We start from the raw sequence: 24,436 nt of genomic DNA, 5'->3' as shown, positions 1-24,436 counted from the left end.
GGTCTCGCTGCGATATCACAGGTTCTGTAGCTGATTAACACCAGGTGAAATGGAGACTTCAAGTCAGTACAGAATCTGTGTAATTCATGTGTGTCCAGTAATAAAGGAATGAAGAGCAAGATGGTGAAACTCAGTAGAGCAGGTCTACATGTCTGTCATTCACTCTTTGCCTACTCAGTTAATAAGCCCCTTCCTCCTAACATTCTATGTTCTGTGTCTATCACATCTACAAGGATCTTTCTATAGCAAATACAGGCATAAGGCAGGTGGGTATCGGTCCAGAGCTGAATAAATACTCCGACCCGTCTGACTTTTGCAGATTTTGGAAAATACCGATATCGGACTGTCACAAAGCAGAGGAATGTGTCTATACGCACAGCAGCCGCAGACTGGCCCAGCCGACAGGGGTCGTTATATGGAGACCTTTCCAATGACCGCGTCACAAAAGCCAACGCCTGAAGTACACAAACGTTCGTGCCCATACACCTGCTGACTGGTGAAGCAATACCTGTACTCTCTGGCCACAACCATAAGGGACACATTGGAAGATAAACAGGGGAAGTGTTTAAGGAAAGGTTGCCCAGCCGGCCACTAAGCATGAGGAGGGGGGACCTGATATGCCGTGGGGTCTCGTGGGAGCCACAGCCACAGGGAATGGTGCAGGAAGGGGCTACTCCCAGGTTAGAAGGTACAAAGTATGTTGTGATGTTAGAGGCACAAATGCAAAGCTTGTATGCTCCTCGCCCCTCGCCCTTCCCCCTCCCAGCAATACTCTCAAAGTCACTCCCCAACGCCCAGGGGCGTAAGTAGAACTTTGTGGGCACCATAGCAAAATTTTTAAGGGGCTCTCCCCAACTCAGGTCTCAAACAGAGTATATGCATATATATAGGTGTATATAGGTTTATATACACATATACTGTACATGCAGTAATATTGCAGCAGTAACAATAACAGGCTTGTATATTAGTTTGGATTGCAAAGTGACCCCTTTCCGGACCTCATCCCTCCTGGTTACCTCGCTGCCTGTAGCTCCCAGCACAGGCCACACCTTTACCTTAGTACTACTTACACTTTGTGGGGCTTAGGGAGGAGAAGCAGCCTCTGGTGCTGACACTGCCGACGCTAATGCAAGAAAGCCGGCACACGCCCTCTCACAGGCTCTGCAGCTGGGAGAGGCGGCCAATCCCTACCCACAACCCCGCGGTGCATGGCCGGCCCTCACTAACGTCAGACACTCAGGCTCCGCCCCTGGTACAATCATTGTACATTCTACACTTGTCTGGAGGTACCGGGGGCGGAGCCTGAAGTCTGACGTCAGTAAGGGCCACCCACCCTCCGTCGCTCCGCCCCCTCCCCCTGCCAATCGCTCATCCGGCCACTTTGGGAGTTTTAAAAGTAAAATAAATAAAAAAAAACACTTGTCATGGTGCAGGGGGTGACTTGCTGGACCCCATAGCTTGCCCACCCCTTGCACCCCCTGCCAAAGCCCCTTTGCTGCATAAACTCATCCCCAGCGTCCCTGATCCACTGAATAAGATAATAAACACAAAACAGTAACAATTCATCTAACATACCACAAAATCCAACCCACCCCAATCCAGGTCATCCCTTTCTCCTTCAAACATAATAAAAAACACTTTATTAAAAAACAATAATAATAATAATTGTTCTGTGTCCCCACAGCGCTAACAGTCGGGAATCGTGCGCAGTGCGACTCAGATGCAGGCGCAAGCCGAAAACGTCTCCACCTCTGAAGCAGGCCCACAGTAACACAAGCCATATGACTGGGTACAAAAACTTTTGCATACAACATTAGTGGCAGAACATTTACAAGCAGAGCCCCGGGGGAGCAGCGCTTCAGTGAATGGCGCTCTGGGAACGCAGCATTAAGCTATCAGACTAAATAATGGCGTTTTTGGGAGAGCTGTGATACGCACATCATGGAGTGGAAAGGCGGCATTGTAAGTCCCATGGTTTAACAGCTTCTTCAATCCAAACTTTCTCTTGTCTTCCGATATTCCGTACGGGCAGCGGGAGAGGATGTAATACACCTGCAATCAGAAAGAGTATGAGAGAATAATCTAGCCCCCTCTGAGCAGTGCACCATCACATATACTGAGGAGCGCAGCTAGAATGCATCGCTCTATCCCTGACACCAGCAATCTGCTCCCAACTCGAGGAACAGATCGGGGGAGACACGGGGGAAGGTACAGGTGATGTAATGGCGGTGTAGGGAGACACGGGGGAAGGTACAGGTGATGTAATGGCGGTGTAGGGAGACACAGGGGAAGGTACAGGTGATGTAATGGCGGTGTAGGGAGACACGGGGGAAGGTACAGGTGATGTAATGGCGGTATAGGGAGACACGGGGGAAGGTACAGGTGATGTAATGGCGGTGTAGGGAGACACGGGGGAGGGTCAAGAGGCAATTACTGGAGCGAGGGTAGATTAGTAGATAAATGCTGGTGACCGGTAGCACCTCGCACAGCGATCCCCCCACCCCTCACACAGCGATTCCCCCACCCCTCACACAGCGATTCCCCCACCCCTCACACAGCGATCCCCCCACCCCTCGCACAGCGATCCCCCCACCCCTCGCACAGCGATCCTCACACAGCGATCCCCCCACCCCTCACACAGCGATCCCCCCACCCCTCTGCAGCCTCTGTCCCCATCACTTACTATACGGTTCCTGGTGGCCGGGGAGAAGAACGTGTTCTGGTCATGGATGAGAAACAGCTCCTGCCGCTGTTTGCTGAATGGGGCGGTGAAATAGTCCGGCTCCGGGTTCATGACGTTCTCCGGCAATCTGAAGAGCTTCAATGCGTAATTTAGAGGGTTGTCCATCTTGGCGGTCAGGTCATTCTCCTTAATGGGCACTTTGATGTTTAGCACTTCCGCGTAGGTGGCCAGGACCTCCCAGGGTGCGTGGATTTTAACAAAATAGATTTTTCCATTTTCAGATTCCTGTAGGAACAAAATAGTCCTGGCTCAGTGTACGACGCCATATTACTATATCACGTCATGGTAACGCGCAGACTGCGCTGCAGCTACTGCAGGCACTACAGGATGAACGCTGGCGAGTGGGTGGCAACTACTGTTTCAGTACATACAAATAAGGGCAGAGAGTGCATAAAGCCATTTTATTTTTTTCACTCTACACTGTTCTGCTGGAATCATATCTGGAATCTACTACTACCCATTACCTGATTTACATAGTAGGGTTCTGAATACCTTACAGTAATTGTGATTTCAGAATATTCTGCTTAGTTCTGGGAGAATGTTACTTCTATCTAAGGTCATATAAACAACTAGTCAGACCCTTGCTCTATGGGAGCTGCGTTTTATTATAGCACAATCTTCCTGCCAGGAGCATCACATCTCTATGCACAGATAGGGACCCTGCTCCTTCCACTATATAACTCTCAGTCTATGGCTTCCTGCTGCCCCCATTACCCTCCTCACATCATGTCACTGCCCCTGTCACATGCAGCTCTGTCCTCACTAACACATCACTCATCTCCTGATATACTCTGTGCTGCTGGGGACCCTGCTCCTCCCACTATATAACTCTCAGTCTGTGGCTTCCTGCTGCCTCCATTCCCCTCCTCACATCATGTCACTGCCCCGGTCACATGCAGCCCTGTCCTCACTAACACATCACTCATCTCCTGATATACTCTGTGCTGCTGGGGACCCTGCTCCTCCCACTATATAACTCTCAGTCTGTGGCTTCCTGCTGCCTCCATTCCCCTCCTCACATCCTGTCACTGCCCCTGTCACATGCAGCCCTGTCCTCACTGACACATCACTGATCTCCTGATATACTCTGTGCTGATGGGGACCCTGCTCCTTCCACTATATAACTCTCAGCCTGTGGCTTCCAATTTGGTTTTGCCTGTAAACTGATTTGCACATTAAATAAAATGACTATCTTACCGGAATCGCACCGGCTCCCACATATCGGGGGCTATTACATAGTGCCCTAAGCAGGAGGTGATCAGTGAACAGAATACGTAGCTCAGACACTGGGTCACAGATGACATAATTCAGAGACAAAGATCTGGGAGCAGTGTATTGTGTCACAGATATCCGGGGATACAACCCACCTTCTTGTCTTCAGTCTCCAGCTCCAGCCCGGCCTTCTGCAGATTTAATTCAAACTCTCGTCTTCTATCCTACAGGGAACAAAATGCATTAAATGTACCTTATTGATTATGGACAAGTACCAGGAAGTATTAATGTTACTGCGGCAGACGCTATAGGCTGGGATGATAGAGGGATGCGAATACTTCTATAGACCGCTGTAACGGAAATCCCAGTTACTGATAATATATGTGGCCAGCCTGGGACTAACCTCATCCATGCCAGCACGGACACCGATAAATATCTTTAGGTTTAGTAATTGTTTAAATAGAACAACTTGTACTCACAGTTCACGGATTTCTTAAGTTAAAAGTTACAGGGAAATCTGAAAACCTGCACTTTTTATTCAACGCTGCACCCGTAATATAGTCGTCGTCCCCCCCCAAACCTGACTACACCGAGCTGTGGAAGCCCTGCTGGAGGAAGACACAACACACATCCTATGAAGTACAGGATTACTCGGCTGGGTACACACATAACCCTCCCTGGCTCCCATATTACCACTGCAAAGGATTCGGCAATAGACATTGGTACAGTGAAACGCGTTTCATGGCTGTCCCGCTAAAGTTCGGCCCAGATTAATTCGTGGGCGCAGCAGACTGTTCCCAGCAGGGCTTCATATGGTCTGCTCCTTCTGGTCCTGGACATGTGCGCTGCCGCTGATTTGCTGCCCGTGATCCTGGCATAAAAAACCATTCCAAGAACCTGAATTGTGAGCTTGGGTGACCAGTAACACTAGAACAGTGATGCATTAATAAGCACATACAAGCACCCACCACTAGGTGGCACAAATGAGTAAGTGAATTCCTACCAGCAGCCTAAGACCAGTGACATGATACATACAGATCATGTATCCCATGCAGTTTGCCGGCAGCAGCAGATTGCACGCAATGCCGGCGGCAGCATACAGGGAATGGATGATACACGGTGACTCATTACAGAGCATGTGCATCCGGATGATGTGGGCTGCGGAGTCAGGAGTCAGCTGGGGGACACATCACACAGACAACCAAATAAGGGCTAATATGCCGGGCATGGCGAAGGAGAAACCACAGGAAGTCCCCCAGCCCACCATATCCCCTTCTCCACAGCAGGAAACATTCTACACATCCCAAGCAGCTGAGTCTGTGCATGGGCTGAAGGCGGAACTAATGAGCCACTCAGACGTAGCAGAAAAGGCCTCTGGGTAATTCCAGTCACATGACGGCCCCTCACAGCCAAGCTTTGCCCACAGTTTCGTTCCTAGTGCATGGAGACCGAAAACAGGGCTGCCCTGTGAAAATCAGGCCTGCTGCCAGCTATGAGCAGGCTTGTGCGGACACGCCATATCTACAGATGTGTCCACACGCATCTTACTTCCTTGCACTACAAGTTTGGTTACACAGAACACGGGAGCGCCATGCGACTTGGTATAGCCGAGTGTCTTATCATTCGACTTTTTCCCTTAATATGCCTCTTATTCGTAACGTGAATGGGGAGCACAAGCAGCTTCTGCTGATTAAAAGGATATGCGGCATGACTATATTCTGTGCGCGACTGCGGCTGTATCTGCATGCAAAACGCTACGTTACAGTGTCACAGCCGCCGACACCGCCAGTCACAGCCGCCGACACCGCCAGTCACAGCCGCCGACACCGCCAGTCACAGCCGCCGACACTGTAACGTAGCGTTTCGCATGCAGATACAGCCGCATTTTAAGGGAAAAAGTCACATGAAAAGACGCTCGGCGCTACTGAGTCGTGCCACGGCATGGCGCGACTTGAAAGCCTGTTTTGCTGGCAAGGTAGTACGATGTATGTGGACGCACCTGTAGCTGTAGGCAGTCTGCTTCATCCTCGTTAAGACGCCTCAAAACAAGATAAGGTTCCTGGTCGGCATATAGACAGGCTCGCCGAACCGACGAGGAAGTCTTTATAAGTCAACTTTACTTTCAAAAGCAAAAAGTATAACTAATACATTGAATAAATAGTAAATTATTACCCCCCCCCCCCCCCCCCACCTCTGACCAGCAAACCCACCTTTATTTTTACAGGGAAACCCCCTTAGGAACTCCTTGAACTATTGTGACACGTCCATGTGGTATTGTGGTCTATGACACCGTAACCTTCTAAGTCTCAGTTCCCGCTGTTGCAATCCCCTCTGGCAGCCGTCCCACTGTGTGTCGCAAGAACGCCGCGCGCAGTTGATAAATCTGTTTGCACCTTCCCGGGGATTTATACACAGGGCAGTCTGTCTGACCCATACTCCAATAACACAGCACTGTAACGGCCAATAATTCCTAACGGCTTTGAATGAACTGTAGAACGGTTATGTAAGGTGAATAGCGCTTGGAAAGTAACCCCAGAGACATAGCCAGCACCTAGCCCGGCCGGCTGTAGCTGCTCTCAGACCTATGAGGGGAGACGCCCTGCGATTCCGTTATCCTGCAGCCCCAGGCGCGCTGCCAAATGGCTCCACAGGAGACGTGTGATCACAGCCGAGCACAGATTATTTATCTAATGTCACTATTTCCAGCCACTGTTTATGCAGAGAAGGGTAAATACAAGTAACACACAGAGGGGTATATAGGTATACAGCTGTGAATAGAGGGGGGAAGTTACCCATAGCAACCAATCAGCTCCTATTATTGTATAGAATGTACTCGACAACTTCTTCACTATTTTCACTGCTTGATACATTTACCCCAGTTATATACCTGTTTATGTTACATAGGGGGAGGTATAAAAACCTATTTCCTTATTTTTATATTCAGGGAACGTAAAATAAATATTCTTGTTGTGGGAAAGTAGCTTGTTTCTGTGACGGAGCTTGTATAATCGCCATAGTTTGTCTCCTCTTATTGGGCGGAAAGTGGGACCGCCGGTAAGCATGAAGGAATTCGCAAAGGACCGCTCTCACAGTAAGAGACCTCCTCTGCTCTCTCGGTAAGAGACCCCCTCTGCTCTCTCGGTAAGAGACCCCCTCTGCTCTCTCGGTAAGAGCCCTCCTCTGCGCTCTCGGTAAGTCCCTCTGGCGTCCTACTGCGCATGCCGTGGGGGGTGCTTGGTGGGATCCAATCACAGCGCTCCTCCTGATAGAAGCCCATAGGCTTCTCCCTTTGTTGCATCAGGCCCATTGTCCCAGAGCTCTCCTGTCAATCTTATTGAGGCATAGCACAATTGGTGGGTGTGGCCTAGTGCACTAGCGTGTGTGAGATCACTGGGGGCGTGTTTAGGGATGGAAATGGCTGAAAACATGACCAAGAGCAGGGAATGAGGTAACAGACAGAACCCCTCCAAGCTCGCTCACAACCAGCACAGAGGGAAGTAATTGTGGCTCGCACAGGGGACTGTAGAGGCGATTACTGGTTTTACAGTCTCTTCAGTAAAGTATAGTTACAGACGTGCACCGCTCTGCTCTAGCTTCTAGCATATGCATTGGTTATTAAAGAGGACTTCTCCAAAAAATTAAGATTAACTTATATATAAATTTCCTTGGTAGGTTTGTTTGTTATGCATTTGGACACCCCTGTACAGATTGGGATAAAACCAACACGAGGTAGTCGCTGGTGTGCGCTGGGCAAAACTTTGACCTGGGGAGTCTGTTCTGGGTCTTTCACTGGATGGAACTGGATGAAAACTTCACTGAGGGGTGGCAATTGGTCTGGGATGCCTTAAGGAGTGGCTGGGGTCCCAGTCGGACCTCACTGTGGAGTGCACCAGGCAGAACTGTGAGCCAGGAAGCCTGTTCTGGGCCTTCCACAGTCCTGTGTCATGCCTACAGTAAAGCATCCTGAGACCATTCATGTGTGGGGTGGCTTCTCAGCCCAAGAGAGTGGGCTCACTCACAATTTTGCCTAAGAACACAGCCATGAATAAAGAATGGTACCAAAACATCCTCCAAGAGCAACTTCTCCCAACCATCCAAGAACAGTTTGGTGACAAACAATACCTTATGGAGCACCTTGCCATTTTCTGCTGTTAAGATGTGTTGTACAATTGCCCTTTAAATTGTTCCCTTGAAATTCTACATACGATGTGGTCAAAATGGTGTACGATTGATCGTTACGATCCTCATATGCATATGTATCACACTGTTCATGATAGACCGCAATCTTACGGCTTTACCGTCAGATCTACGATCCAGCTCTACAACGGCGGGGTCGCGCAGCGGCATCGTAAATGGACATAAACTACACACGATGTGCATGATTGATCGCAATCGTACACATTGTGCAAAGAATCGCACCATGTATGGGCTGCTTTAGTGGCTCGGGAACAAACATCGAAATGTTGGGTCCATGGCCAGGAAACTCCCCAGACTTTAATCCCATTGAGAACTTGTGGTCAATCCTCAAGAGGCGGGTGGAGAAACAGAAACTCACAAATTCTGACAATCTCTAAGCATTGATTAGGCAAGAATGGGCGGCCATCAGTCAGTATGTGGTCCAGAAGGTGAGTGACAGCTGCCAGGGCGAATTGCAGAGATCTTGAAAAAGAAGGGTCAGCACTGCAAATATTGACTCTTTACATAAACCTAATGTAATTGTCCACAAAACCCTTTGACACTTATGTCATGCTGTAATGTTACCTCAGTATACCATAGTAACATCTGACACATATGTAATGCTGTAATGTTACCTCAGTATATCATAGTAACATCTGACACTTATGAAATGCTGTAATGTTACCTCAGTATACCATGGTAACATCTGACACTTATGTAATGCTGTAATGTTACCTCAGTATACCATAGTAACATCTGACACTTATGAAATGCTGTAATGTTACCTCAGTATACCATGGTAACATCTGACACTTATGTAATGCTGTAATGTTACCTCAGTATACCATAGTAACATCTGACACTTATGTAATGCTGTAATGTTACCTCAATATACCATAGTAACATCTGACACTTATGAAATGCTGTAATGTTACCTCAGTATACCATAGTAACATCTGACACTTATGTCATGCTGTAATGATACCCCAGTATACCATAGTAACATCTGACACTTATGTCATGCTGTAATGTTACCTCAGTATACCATAGTAATATCTGACACATATGTAATGCTGTAATGTTACCTCAGTATATCATAGTAACATCTGACACTTATGTAATGTTACCTCAGTATACCATAGTAACATCTGACACTTATGAAATGCTGTAATGTTACCTCAGTATACCATAGTAACATCTGACAAAAACTTTGTGAAAACCAATACTTGCATCATTCTCAATACTTTTGGCCATGGCTGTATATCTGGCTTCAGGCTATAAACTGCTGACTTCAACAAGAGACCGAAAACTGACGCACTCTACAAACTAAACAAAATGTATTTAATAATTATATATTTCTGGCTTATAATGAACTTACCACTTTCTTATCCATCTCTTTGCTTGGTTCATCGAGATAGGAGAGTACAAAATCGATTCTTCGGACTCCATCGCGGAAGAAGACGGAGTCCTTACTCTGGTGGTGTTTATCTATCTGTGGAAATAAAAGTAGGGATCAGAGGTTACAGTCTACAGTAGTAATGACCGAGGGGAGAGGGTCTTCCAGCACAGACAGCGGCGTATAGCGTCTACATGACTCCCAACTCTGCACAGAAACCATAGTGAGGGAGGGAAAAGGACATTACCCAGAACACTAGAGACACGACACAAATAGGCCCCGCCCTAACACAGAGTAGACGTAACCAATCACCAGCTAGTTATAGATAATCGGTTATATTCCCAAGCATTGCCTCAGGTAGCATCCTGCGATTACAGGGGCGTCTGCAGAGCTGTTAGTGATGGAAGCAGGGAGAGCAGCTAGCCAAACCGCAACTTAAAAAGGCAAATGTTTGTGAATAGCTATCAAATTGCCAAAGAATGGAGTAAAAAAAAAAACAGCAAACTGGGGAAAGTTTGGAGCTATGCCCCCCGTTCATCAGCGACAATGAAAGCGACAATTAATGGGTGTTCAGAGGGTAGAGGAGGCAGCAAGTGACAGCCTAGCACTTGACGATGGACAAAGCTTTGGGTTCTGGTCATGCCGCATCTCAATGTGACGCTGCCCCCAATCATGCGTGTCAAACGTTACAGTAGAAGGTATATTGTATTCTCTCTCCTAAAACAACCAAGGTTTTAATCTATGGAGGACTTTGACCTGACTGCTGAGTAACAGGACTGATGTTCAAATTGGCAACAGATGTCAGCAGCCAAAAGTCGTCGGGTCCTATGTTCTTCTGTGGTTGGGCCGAGCGGCCGACTCCCAGTGATCAATCATTGTACAACCGTAACTTTAATCAGGAGTCTGTTCAATCTCTGTCACATACTGATCGGAATCCCTTATTGGGGCAGTTATAAAGTGACTATCAAGTAAATATATTACTAGACAGAATATATAAAAAACTGTATGACTGGGCAGCTTATACCTCATCATAAACCTGCACATGAAACATGGACCCCCGCAGACTATAGGACCCTGCAGTCTAGTATACAGACTGTACATAGCTACTAAACAGTATACTGAAGGGGTTAAACAGCCAGAGATGAGAGCTATAGAATAGGCAATATGACACATGAACCTGGTTGGGATTCAGAGTTCACAGGTAACCTCTAATGTCACACCAAACACCTGCCAACTCAGTCATCATTAATACTTAATGTAACTATCCACTTATACATAACCTGTAATTACTCCAACAGATCCTGTGCAATGGTTTATGCAGGGAGAGCCATCACCTTCAAGTTAGCAAGTAACAAACCCAAAACATATTGTAACACGGGGTACAGAAATGAGGATTCCAGACAGGCAGGTACTCGGTAAAGCAGCGTCTTTTAATGGCAGCAGGCACTTCGCATATGTGAGCATAGGCCTGGACACACACAGGAATATAACACAGATAAACAGAAATGTCCCAGCACTCCTCGTATTCAGTAGTCAGCAGTGGCTTGCAGCCACAATCGCTCTCCCAGCATAGCCCTTGGTCCCTGGCACTACAGACACTTAACCCTACTACCTGGCTGCTAGACAGCATCAGGGCCAAGAACAAATAAATAAATAAAGACCGAGAGAGCACGTTTCCTGGGCTGACCATCCCATATGCACTGGTGCAAACCAAGGCACTTTGATGTGAGAGTGAGAAATGCTCCCTAGATCTCTGTCTAAAGTAACAAATGGTTTTGCCATTTATGCAATGATATGTAATAAGTTCACATTGATAAATGGGAGAATGCTGCAGGTTCGGCTGTTCGTCGCGTCCCCCGCTATATCCGAGGCCCTTTTAATGGCTGTAAACAAGAAAATGGCCAAGTTGCATGAATAACGTTAGTGATTTGCTGGCTGCAGTATTCTATCCTCACCTACTGCAAAACACACAGGGCCTCATACTGAGATGTACCCGCTGGTGATGTCAGACGTAGCGGAGCGTATATTTACTACTGCACATGTGCCTAAGTCGCTCCGCGCAGGCGTCTCAATTGAGGTGTAGGAACGTGAACGTCTGACAGGCTTCATACAAACGTTTTTCTGTTGCAAATTCCATTAGCCAGAGAGAAGCGGCAGGGCCCTGCGCACGTGCAGCCAGACGCATTAGCGGTCCCGCAATCGCTTTAGTCCAGGGCGCAGAGGTTTATAGTAGTGGTATAACCAGATATCCGCCTGCAATACGAGCGCATGGGGTGGGGTATTAGTAGCTCAATTCGCAAACAAGACATTAAAAAAAAACAACAACAATAAACCTAATAAATTAATTTGGCTTATAAAAGAGCTACTAACAACATTCACATATAAGAGAGGGTATTACCAGAATACATATGATATATAGATGGCGAGAGGGACGGGAGAGGGCGTAATGTGAAAGTTCTGGAATTATGGTACCTGGGCCTTTCATAAGCATTTTCCAATAGGTCAGGTAATGGTTGTGCCTGGCAGCAGTAGGGGGCAGCACTATGGGGGAAGGACTATGGGGCAGCACTATGGGGGCAGCACTATGGGGGAGCCCTAGGGGGCAGCATGTGCAGAGATTTTAGGCTGCAGGAGATCACAAAGATGTGTAGTTTAAATGGATGATAACAGTGAACAATAGCTCCACAGTCTCCACCTAAACCCGAGCACTGATTGGCTGGATCTGATAAATTTGTCCCCAAGTTCCTATAGATCCAGTCGCTCGGAGCTCACAGTCAGATTGGCCCCTTGTGCGGGCAGCGTAAATGTCCACATCTCGCATCAAGGTGTGTGATGATTGATAAATGTATATACAGTATGTAAATGTTATTAGTCACTTTGTTATATAAGACAACTTTAATTTTGGGTTTAGCATTCTCAACACCACATCCAATCAAACCAACACTAATAGGTCCTGTACCCGTAGGCGACTCTTCAGGAAAAGGCCCTGCTTGCGCCATTTCTGTGGAGTAATCAGCAGAAGTTCAGAATGTGAATCTCAACAGTACTAATAATAACATATCATCTCTGCAAGCACAAGATACAACATTAACAGCGGTTTTATTAGGGAATCGCCGAGATAGGACCTTGCGCTAAACTACTAGCAATGCAAGTCTGCCATCTTTAGCATAAAGCAGCGACAATAGCACAAGTAATGCCCTGAGAGCATTATCCAGCGAAACGCCTGACAGGTGCCAGGGAACAATTTAATAGAGAAACATAAAACACCGCACAGATTCTACTCGATAACCACCTTATAAATACAAAATAATTATTCTTATCCTAAAATTTTATGTATCAAGGAGGTGTGCTACCTACTACCATTGATTATAGATAACAAAAAAATGAAAAAAAGAAGTAGTGTATGGGTGCACTGGTCGAGTGATATATTACTAAAAAATAACTTATTGATTGTTTATTAAAATATATATATATTTTTATATTAGGGATGGACAAAAGTCCAGGAATGATGATGTTTGTCCATGCAAGATGACGTTTTGCCTCTTTCTGAGTCCCGTTTTTTGGAGGGAAAAATCCGAACTCGGCGTGCAAACTCGAACCTATCCGAGCCTGCACATCCCTAATATATATATATATGTATATAGTCCCTCTAAAGATTCATAGATGGCGAAGTATTAAAAATAAAGATTAAAGAAGAAAATAGAATTTAAAATATTATGCCAAGGGTTCTGTCACCTAATTTGGCAGACCTATATTATTCTCCTCTATGCAAGTCAATTATTATGTCTGTATGTACAAATTAATAAATCTCTTCTTTATCCCTGTGGCTCATGTAAATAAATATTATATTATCCAGGCTCTTTATTATCTTGTTAATTTAGATCCTATAAGTAAGAGATACCATAATAGCCATGTGATATAGATGGATATAATACACAATTACCAGCACAGTTCTTGTGTCAAAATGTTGCAATTTAAGTTCTCTCTGCAGTATCAGCCATAATGTATCAGTCTATGGCCCTCATTCAGAGCCGCTCGCTAGCGGCAGTACGCTCGTTCCGAGCGATGTTCGCACATCCGCGCATGCGTACGGATTTTAGTACGCATGCGCGAACCAGTCAGTGCGGCCGAAAATCATTTGTACGCTATATAGCGAGTGCCTGCTATTTTGAGTGACAGAATGAGGCGTATGTGGGTGGTAACAGGGGAAGGTGCTTGAAAACGGGGGAGTGGAGATCCGTTCGCAGGCGTGCTTAAAGGTCAAAATGGGCGTTTTAAGGGAGTGCATAATTAATCCAGCAGCGTCATGGACCACGTCACTTGGTTTTTTTAAACTCAGAACTGCTCGCAAAATAGCGGTTGAAAAAACCAACCACAAGAATAGCGAGCAGTTCATACGCTGTACGATGTACTCGATTAATCTAATAAATAGCGGACATGACGTATGGTGCGAGCGGCCAGGGGGCGTTTTTAACAAATAAACGAGCGTATGTTTTGCGCGCTCGTTCAGACTTTGAGGTGGGAACAGACTGAAATTTGCGAACAGATCATTTGAATAGCCACCCCTTGTTTTGGAACGAACGACCGCAAATAGCGAACGGCTCTGAATCAGGTCCTATCTCTGCTAGGTGCCAGGGAACACGCTGCTTGCGGTCCATTCAGAGGTGTAACGAGCAGCCAGACACATACAGCGCTATGACCCGGAGGAGGAACAGGCCGGTTACTGACTGTACGAGAAGATCAGCATTCCTGGAATATTTCTGTTTGTCTCCGGGACAATATGATAAAGCGAGAACGGAATTAAGGGAAAACCGATAGAGATCATTACTGGCTGTAGAATAGAATGTACTTGGGAAACCCAGAAAACATGTACAGCTAAGGTAACTCGTAACCCACAGGGTGCAGTGCAGCCTGTGGGTCTGATTCATTACACGCAATCGTCCGATTGTTGCGTTTTGCGCATGAATCGCAGTGCATGAACACTCCACAGCGATTGCAGTGACTACGCAGAACCATTGCTGAGTAATTGACAGGAAGCACCGTCTGTGGGTGGGGACGGGGGCAGCGGAACATAGGCGTGCCAGTGATTTTGAACGCCGTTGCATGGGCGTGCATAAATTATCCATTGTGATGCTATACGCAGCCTGAGTACTCATAGCGTGCGCTGACGTTCGCTATTCCTGAGTAAGGTCAGAGCCTGTGCTAGTGTGCGTGAGGCAGCGATGGTACTCACTGTTACCGATGGTTTCACAGTCTTAGTAAACATTACGGATGTGTAAGGTAAAGTGGGTGTCCTTATGTAGTGCTGCGATGGCATAGCGATCGCAGTGGATTAGCATATGATCGCAGTCAGACTGTGTGCGTAAACGCTATTGCATTCGCAGTTGCGATCCATAATGAATCAGGCCCTGTATCTGCTTACTCTAATCTCCCCCCGACCGGTGGCAGCAGAGGTGCCCCCTTTACACTGGGGGTAACTTTTCAGGGTGACGGAAGGATGGCAGGGGCAGGAGAAGAGGGGGAAATGACACTTATGGCAGGTGGATCCCTGGTTACCCCTCCAGCTGGTGGTCAGGACCATCCTTTCATCGGTCATGGAAAATGGGTACAAATAATTGCCGGGCGCCCTGTTATTTGATTACAGGTGTAATATAAGCAGGGATTGCAATCTCACCATATATAACAGGGATGGCTGTGGCTGTAAGTACTAGGCCCAGGCAGCCATCAGTCAGGGTCTGTAACTAACGTTTCCTTTGCTGACTGGATTCGGAATATGTGACCAGTACAAAAACAATTACACAAAGGACGACAGGTCACCAGGCTCTCGCCATTGATCGTTTATTGCTTTACTACATAATGAAGTGTGAACTATGGAGGTAGCAAAGGAACACAGGGACTCTCACCGAGACATACGCCGACACGTCGGCTATATATTACAATTGATGTGAGCACAACAGCCCTGACCATAGTGATCCCTATACTGGCTCGTGTCCTGTGACTACATACACATAGAAGTACAGGGATACCCTCAGCCGCAGAAATATATTGAGGGGACGCAGCAGCAGGTCACATGGGCATCCGATTAAAGGATGTGAGCAAAATGCATGATGCCCACACCCACCCGTCCGCTGGCCAATCACTATAATGCTGCTGTGTGACGGAGAATTACAGGCGAATTACCATCTATATTATACAGCGGATTCAGGGCCACCTCGTCCTTAATAAGCAAAATAAAACATCCACCCATTCAGCTGCTGTATTTGTGTAATATAATTAAAGACATCAAAACTCAGTACAGGTGCCATGGTTTTACTTCTCTTCCTCACAACCCCTCTAAGTATTTCTACAGCTCTCCTGCCGAGTTATTAAATTGCTCTCAGAGTACAATAGCTCGGGGGTGGTACCAAACAGTCGCAGTCTGACAGAAGCAAAAATATATTTTGGATGCAGTCTGTTATATTACAGAATGTCACTCGGCCCACAGATGTCTCTCTCTATGGGCGGAATTCAATTGTTTCCAGCCCCATCGCAGCTATTCAATTGTTGCTCCTGTTGGGCGCGATCAGCTGTCAGCGCTCCATTTCAGCTCGCAGCCCCAAGGGGGGGGGGGGTGAGCTGAAATGTGCGAAACGTGACCTGTTCAGGCGCCCAAATATCACTTTTCGCGGTCGCGCCCAGCACTTTGGTCAGGGGTAGCTGCTTTACGTGGCTAAACCCGACCACTTTGGGCGCGATCAGCATGAAAAATGGCAGCAATTGAATAGCGGCCCGCGATCTCCTGTCACTTTAGACGGGAGATCCGGACCGCGTGAACAATTGAATTCCGCCCTATATGTTCTGCGTATAGCCGGAGAGGAAGGATCAGGACTGGTTCCAAGGACAGCATCCCGGTTTACTATTCTTCATACAGTTTCTTGTACAAATCTTCCAGGAATGAAGTTACTAGAACAGGACTTTCCTGTACACCGCAATGTTACCGCTCAGTTACCAAATCCACCATTAAATGGTTACTCCAACATTGGCAGACACTTCTACCCCCGGTGCCTGGTCCATGCAGCGCAGCAGATTACCCCCTCACCGATGGAGGGCTGGGTGTATCTATCCCAGCAAGAGGGAGACTCCTATAGACGGTCATCATTTGGAATATATAGCGTCTGGCTGTATTTCAACGACTGGATCATTTTAATTAAAAAAAGGTTCTACATGAAAAGGAAAATAATAAAAGAAAGACTTCACTGGGGGGGCTCCAGTGAAATTCGTGTGTGTGTGCGCGCGCGCACAGTGGGGGGGTGGGGGCAATACTCATTGGTAAGTCTAAGTACATATGGCGGCAGTGTAGCTGCGGATGGATCCGGAGCCTGGAATTGAAAGGTTTAGTATTAAACGAACAGGTTAGTGAAGCAACAGCCAACACAACACAACATAAGACCACCCAGGACCACCCACCGCCCTTCACCAAGACACAAACTAACACATGCCAATATCACCTTCCATACACACAGTAATGTGCGGGATTCCAGCCACGGCAGCAGTGCTACTGATCGAGGATAAAGTGAGTTATCTCAGAGGACAGCTTCCGGCACTATACAATCCATATTGTACCTGTGATCTATACACACACAGTAATGTGCGGGATTCCAGCCACGGCAGCAGTGCTACAGATCGAGGATAAAGTGCGTTATCTCAGAGGACAGCATCCGGCACTATACAATCCATATTGTACCTGTGGTCTATACACACACAGTAATGTGCGGGATTCCAGCCATGGCAGCAGTGCTACTGATCGAGGATATAGTGCGTTATCTCAGAGGACAGTATCTGGCACTCTACAATCCATATTGTGGATTGTGGTCTATAGACATCAGGAGCAGCCATTCTGTGGGCTGTACCAATAACCCAGCCAATCAACGCTCTAGGAACGGGCAGGCTGTATACACACACACACACAGACATTGGGGAATCCCACAATGGCCGCACCCACCTCGGTGTGTTACACCGAGGCCTGTGCCACTCCTGGGATATGTAGGTAAATACAGGCACACACCAATGTGTATGGAAGGTTAATCATTGCTATGTGTTGCTCACACCACCACTACTAGACATGCAACTACAGCACCGACCGCTACCAGCTGCGCCCAGCTACTACATAACATGCAACCGGTTGGCGCCGCCGCTTACCCTCTGGTGGTTGGTGATGAGAAAGGTACTTTCTGTGCTGCTCAGGCCCTGAGAGCGGCATCATGGGAAAAATATACAATGCGGTTAGTAAAGTAACAATGCAAAAAAACTAAAATAAAAAAAATGTTTGTCATCCAAATTTCAGCACAAACAAGTGAGATTAGCGAGGGTGCAGGAGACGGGCAGGAATAAAGGCAGGGGGGCAGGATACGGGCATATTACATTGGAGAGCAGACTGAGCAGTTACAGATTGCCATACATGAATCGTACCTCATCCTAATACATCCTATATAGATCATTCTCTAAGCAGGGTACACACTATACGATGCTGGTACTCAGAGATGGAACAACATGATGTAACAATACATTGCACACGCCATACGCACTGCGCGATCCGATGTATAACGGCGCAGTACATCAGAGCTGCATGTAGCAGCATTGCATTATCCCATCTGCTGTGTAGAACCATCACGAAGGACGGATCGGGTGTACTAACTACAGATCGGAACAATATATCGTACGACGGATCGTATACAGTGTACCCAGCTTGAGTGAGGTAAAGGGCCCTCACATCTGCGACTGACTGCTGCTATTCCTCAATCCTCTGACGCCTGGGTCGGGGAATCCAACATGTTCTCTTTCTCCAGTTTGCCGATCCAGACCAAAAAATGATCGGGATCGGTGAATCAGGTAATTTTAACATGCAGAATTCCCCCAATGCCCACCGATCACCATCGATGGATCGAGGAATTACGGCGCTGATGTATGGCCCCCTTAACATCGGATTGTTGTTTAATGAAACAGAATAATGTGAGCCGTACATCAGCGCCGCAATTCCCTGATCCCCCGACGCCAATCGGCGATCTGTCTGGGAATTGGTAAAATTCTGCATGTTAAAATTCCTCGTTTCGCCGATCCCGATCATTTTTCGTCAGGATCGGCAAAATCAGGAAATCAAACATGGTGGAATACCCCGATTCCCCTAGCCAGGCGGCAGAGGATCGGAGAATTGCGGCAAACAGTCGCAGATGTATTGAGGCCTTAACTTGTTTTATTTATATGAGGATCACTTCGCAGGATTAGAAAGTAATATATATATATATATATATATATATATATATATATATATATATATTTCCACGCAGCAATACATTCAGATTATCAGGAGAACCACATGCAGAAATACAAATAACAGGCCTGGTGCAGTGTTGGAAGTAAAATCGGACATTGAGTGCCAGGGAATCATGCGTGTAGTCAGGCATAAGCAGATATTCGCATCCCGAGCGGTGACTGCATCTGCGCCTGGTTTTTGTTTGATCTGCACCTTTTTGGGGAGAGTTTAATCAGCCAGCGCCCTTCCTGCGCACTGGGAGGCGCTCAGTTTTCTGTATTGGTTTATAAATCTGTGTTTCACAGTAATACTGAGCCAGAGCGGCCAATCACTAATTGAGGAGTGTGTTAATTATGGACATGACACCTGAGTACAGAGGGGGAATCTCTACAGTAAGAGCAGCAGGATCCACACTATAAGTGGGACATTAATGCATAGATCCTGCAAAGATGGTGAATGCTTACAATCGCGGGTTAGTGGTATAGATAATTAGTTAATGTAGCTAATTAGAGACGTCAGCGGGGTTAAAGGGTTATTCAACGACGGAAAGTATAATTGTGTTCCTGCTGCCATCAGCCATGGATTATAGTGGGGGCTGGCGGGGAAAACATCCAGGGCCCCAATCAGTATAAGGGCCCCTGTTTCTGGTACCACCGGCACAGGGGACTGGCAGTATGCCGGTATATAGCTGTACATCTCCAGTAAGGCGAGATCACTAATTGTTTTAGGTCTGCAATGTTACTGTACTAAGTGTCACATAATTAGGAGTGATATATATACAGTACATACATACACTATATCTGTGGTTCTCAGCCCTCAATTACCACAAACAGGTCATGGTCTGAGCATATCTGTGTGACCCAACAACTCACCTGCGCATGATTAAAGAAATCCACAAAACATGGCCTGTTGGTGGTACGCGAGTACTATATATATTATATCATAATATATATTTGATAAAAGTTAATCCTATACAGATTACTGACCTTTAAAAAGGTATTAAGGTGGCAAATGACGTTTTCCTCCGTAATTATTCTTATTTTCGGTCATATCCCATAGGAATAATCTAGGGTCCAGCCATGTATTGCTAGCATGCGCTGCACGGACAAGGGCGGTATGAAGGTGTATGGCGCACTGCATGGTTTGAGGCCCATATTGTACGTACAGCTCAGCGCATCAGATATAGCGCAATTCACTACTACACAGAACGGTTGCATATTTACAATATATAAAACGGCCAAGGCGCAGTGGAAAACGCACCTCGGTGACACTTCCCAGTTCAGTTTACATTTGGGCCCCTAGATAGCCACCAAAGTGTGTGATCTGCGGAGCAATATGGCAGCTGGCGCGATGGAGCAGAATTTGCAGAGGATGACGGGTGTAAACAGGCGGAGTGAGGAGGTGGTTGTGTGCTATGTGCAGAGAACGCGGCGTGATACAAAATTCAACACAATATTGCGCTACAGAGCGACATCTTCCTGTGGGGAGCTCCGATCATTACTCGGACAATCGGAAATAGGGTTAATAAAAAGGGTGACACCTCCAACACTCGGGCGTCCAAGACGTCTCTCAGAAAGCGACATGAACACCTGGCGATACTGCGCTGTGTAGATATAAGTTAGGGCGCGTTCCTGATCACCGGCCTGATAAGGAAATACTTCTGTCAATATTTGCACATGCTTCTACAATGTGCGATAGTCTAACAGCGACTGCGCAGGACCAGCAGCGACTCCACGCCAGGCAGGGCGAGAGACCCCAGGCTCCATGCCAGGCAGGGCGAGAGACCCCAGGCTCCACGCCAGGCAGGGCGAGAGACCCCAGGCTCCACGCCAGGCAGGGCGAGAGACCCCAGGCTCCACGCCAGGCAGGGCGAGAGACCCCAGGCTCCACGCCAGGCAGGGCGAGAGACCCCAGGCTCCACGCCAGGCAGGGCGAGAGACCCCAGGCTCCACGCCAGGCAGGGCGAGAGACCCCAGGCTCCACGCCAGGCAGGGCGAGAGACCCCAGGCTCCACGCCAGGCAGGGCGAGAGACCCCAGGCTCCACGCCAGGCAGGGCGAGAGACCCCAGGCTCCACGCCAGGTAGGGCAGCGCCAGGGAACGGGCCCAGATTAATCACATACATCCGTTTTTTTTACTTGTCCATTAACCCTTTCACTGCTAGTGGTCCATCCCAAATCTGCAGGAGGTTCCGAACACATTTCCTAATTGTACTGTGATGGCTGTAATGTTTTTATCTTTATTTCAGGCAAGCTATTTATTTTTACAAAATAGATAGCAATTTTGTTAGATACAACAGTATAGCAAAATAATCTTTATAATTTATTGGTTGTTATATGGTGTGATGGGGGAGGGAGAGGGACAAGGAGATGCCAATGACCAATCGGCATCTAACTGTCATTTCAAAGACTGCTAGATAAATGACGGATCACATCAATTCCCCAGATTCCTGCCCAATCAGGTGTCCAACTGAGGCATGAGGCACTGTACGGTGGGAAGAAATCTGGGAGAGAGGCACAGGGCAAATCTACAAACCTCACATCTCTATATATTCCCGAAAATAATGCTCTCTGCTTTAGGACATAAAACAATAATGATAGCGAGGGGCACCCAGGACCAGACCTCCGGCAGTTCAGAAAAATACAAGTGTTTTCCCAGAGTAGTAATGGCGGTGTCCCCCATCCGCAGAGCCAGGACCCCTTTATAATTGGACGCATCATTGCGCCTAGTCTGCAGCAACGCCCTCGCGCCACCTTTTATCTGTCTGCTCCTCCGCAATGGCGCCACCTCGCTCTGCAAACCCCAGCGCTTAGGCGGAAGTCAAGGAATGGACGCACAATGTAAGGTGCGTGGCACGAAGAAAGCGGACTTTGGCGCTGTGTCTTGCCCACTTTCATAAAAAAGGCCTTAGTAACGGAACGATAGGTCACATCAGACTGGGGGCCTGATTCAGACCCGGTCGCAAACGCAGATCACTCGCAACCTGGTCGATGGTGGCCCAGAGCGCATGCACACGACAGAGTTAGCTCCGTCATGCGCATGCACAAGACCCGGATAGCGGCGGGCAAGCCGTTGCTCCGGGTCACGTACCAAAGGGGGCGTGCTGTCGATGGTGAGTGACAGCACGCCACCTTTGGTGGGCGTGTCGGGGGAGTAGCTGCCCGAACGGAGGTGTTCCCATGTGAACGCCTCCGTTTGGGGCCGGCTCCACTGACGTCACGAGTGATGTCAGTGGGAGACCTTTCGGCTCTGTGTGAGCCGAAATCTCTCTGGGGCTTGCGGCAACAAGGCCCTATCACAAGGGTCTCGTCGCAAGCCCAATGGTCGCGATGGTCAAGACCATCGCGACCATCTTCCTGGCCGCTCGCTATAGCTGTGGGTGGCCAGGAGGCCACTCTACAAAAAAAATTTAAAAATAGCCCGGCCCTGATTCAGAGATTGCGCTCTCTCTGAGCGTCCGGCTCTGAATCAGGGCCTGGGTTCCATAATGATGACACAAGTTCTATTTGCAGCACAATATTAGATAAGAAGTGAGGGAATAAGACACAGACTTCCACCTACCTCAGAGTTACCCGGCAGCTCGGAATCTGCATTAGAATTAATCTCGTACAGCGGCCCATTGGGGTCTTCACCTAGAGAACGACAGAAAACAGTGATGAAGAAAGTGCAGGGCTCCAGCTAACGGGCACTGCCCAGAGTCAGGAACACGGCCCCACACATCAGCAGGAAAGCCAGCGCCATACTCAGTGTATGCTCCCTTAGGTCTGGGTTACCCTCCCGGCAGAGAGACAGACCCCGATTGTGACCCATCCAGCTAAGTATGTGTCTGACATAAGGCTGAGCAGTTACTCAGATCAGCAGGGGGAACCGAAATGTGATGGTTTATACAACAGAGCTGCTAGTATGGGTCACGGTGTAAATATCTACAGTAAAAAGGTCGACAATGTCTAGATAGACACCAGATGTTAGACAGTCAAAAGGTCGACAGGGACAAAAAGTCTACACAATAAAGATCGCCATGTACGACGGTCGATAGGTACAAATGTCAACACAAAAATGGTTAATTTATTTTTTAGGGTTAGGGTTAGGCACTAGAAGGGACAGAGGGTTAAGGTGAAGATTAGGGATAAAATATATATATATAATGTGTCGACCATTTTCGTGTTGACCTTTTGTCTCTGTCGACCTAACATCTGGTGTCTAGCTTTTCACTGTAGATCTTTCAACCCACACCCCCAGCGGAGACATTTGATCATGAGCGGGGTGATGTCTTCCTGCCAGTAACCACACAGAAGGGCATTGAAGTTAATTTCTTTATCAGCAACTGACTGGTAGGAGATTAATCTTGCACGCCGCTATACAGCAAATGTATATACAATGGCACAGGTCCCGGCAGGGAAAAACACGGCATCGCCGGCAAAATTTTGGGGAAATGCTCAAAGAACACTAAGGTGGCTCCGGAGGGTGGACGAGGCATTTCCTTACCTCCGAGCACCATAGGGGCTGGTAATTCCATCACTGGGATCTAATGCATGGATGTTATTCATAAAACACAAATCCACAACTTGTAGATGCAATGGGCCTTGTAATGATACCATCATGCGGACGTATTAGTAAATAACTGCTAGGAGCCTCTGTGCGCACGTCATTTGCACTAACTGGACCTAGTGCGTTCTGACTATGAGAGCAGGTATCTGGCCAATGTGGGCAGTGATCCTGCTGCTCGTCATTAAGGCTCAGCCTGAGGATTGGTACATGTGTGGCCAGCGCAGGATAGGCACAGATCGACAATGCAACAAGTTATGGAGACAAAAAACATAAAACAAGTAATGATACGGCTCAAACCTCACCATGACTGCACATACCGTATGTAACACAAGGGCACAAATACACAGTCTGTTACACGCACACAACACCACACACAGCACAACACCACACACAGCACAACACCACACACAGCACAACAAGCACAAGTCACGGTGTAGCCGCAGTGTCATATAAAGGTGGTAAGAACAGAGGGCCTGATTCAGAGCCAGACGCTATTTGCGCTCGCTCGTTCAGAAAAAGGGGCCGGCTATTTAAATTGAGCGCTTGCTCTTTGCGGTCTGTTGACGCCTCTATGTCTGAGCGAGCGAAAGAAACATGCGCTCGCTATTTTGTAAAGACGCCCCCTAGCCGCTCGCATCCTACGTCATCTCCGCTATTTATTTGATTAATCGAGTACATCAAAAGGCGTCTGAACTGCTCGCAGTGCTTGTGGTAGGTTTCACCTACCGCAATCATGCGAACAGTTCAGGCTAAGAAACAACCAAGTGACGTGGTCGATGACGCTGCTTTGTTAATTATGCACACCCTTAAAACGCCCGTTTTGACCGTTTGGCACGCCTGCCTTTGGATCTCCACTCCCCGTTTTCAAGCACCTTCCCCTGTTACCACCCACAAACGCCTCATCCTGTCACTCAAATTAGCAGCCCCTCGCTATTTTGCGAGCGCTCGATTTCCGACCGCAATGACTGGTTGGCGCATGCGCATTACGACCCATACACATATGTGCGAACATCGCTCGGAGCGGCTGCTTACGAGCGGCTCTGAATCAGGCCCTTAGTACACCCACAAAGGTG

General features: G+C 47.6%; 1 protein-coding gene across 10 annotated transcripts in view; it reads right to left on the bottom strand.

The window, feature by feature from the left end:
- Window positions 1-24,436, bottom strand: part of ANO5 (anoctamin 5) — a 73,048-nt gene that overhangs the window by 27,167 nt on the left and 21,445 nt on the right. For 4 of the 10 annotated variants that reach the window (XM_088451768.1, XM_088451772.1, XM_088451773.1 and 1 more), the window contains 7 exons: window positions 22,377-22,447; window positions 17,706-17,753; window positions 12,487-12,528; window positions 9,510-9,623; window positions 4,111-4,179; window positions 2,684-2,968; window positions 1,939-2,052 (listed from right to left, as the gene is read on the bottom strand). In XM_088451768.1, coding sequence (XP_088307894.1) covers window positions 1,939-2,052; window positions 2,684-2,968; window positions 4,111-4,179; window positions 9,510-9,623; window positions 12,487-12,528; window positions 17,706-17,753; window positions 22,377-22,447 — 743 coding nt within the window. The remainder of the gene's footprint in view (window positions 1-1,938; window positions 2,053-2,683; window positions 2,969-4,110; window positions 4,180-9,509; window positions 9,624-12,486; window positions 12,529-17,705; window positions 17,754-22,376; window positions 22,448-24,436) is intronic. The other 6 variants (XM_088451769.1, XM_088451776.1, XM_088451771.1 and 3 more) reach the window with 3 other exon arrangements.

The sequence above is a fragment of the Taudactylus pleione genome, unplaced genomic scaffold (assembly GCF_031769625.1).
Source record: "Taudactylus pleione unplaced genomic scaffold, aTauple2 ptg000027l, whole genome shotgun sequence".
Lineage (NCBI taxonomy): Eukaryota > Metazoa > Chordata > Amphibia > Anura > Myobatrachidae > Taudactylus > Taudactylus pleione.
This window is presented reverse-complemented; position numbering and strand designations above follow the sequence as displayed.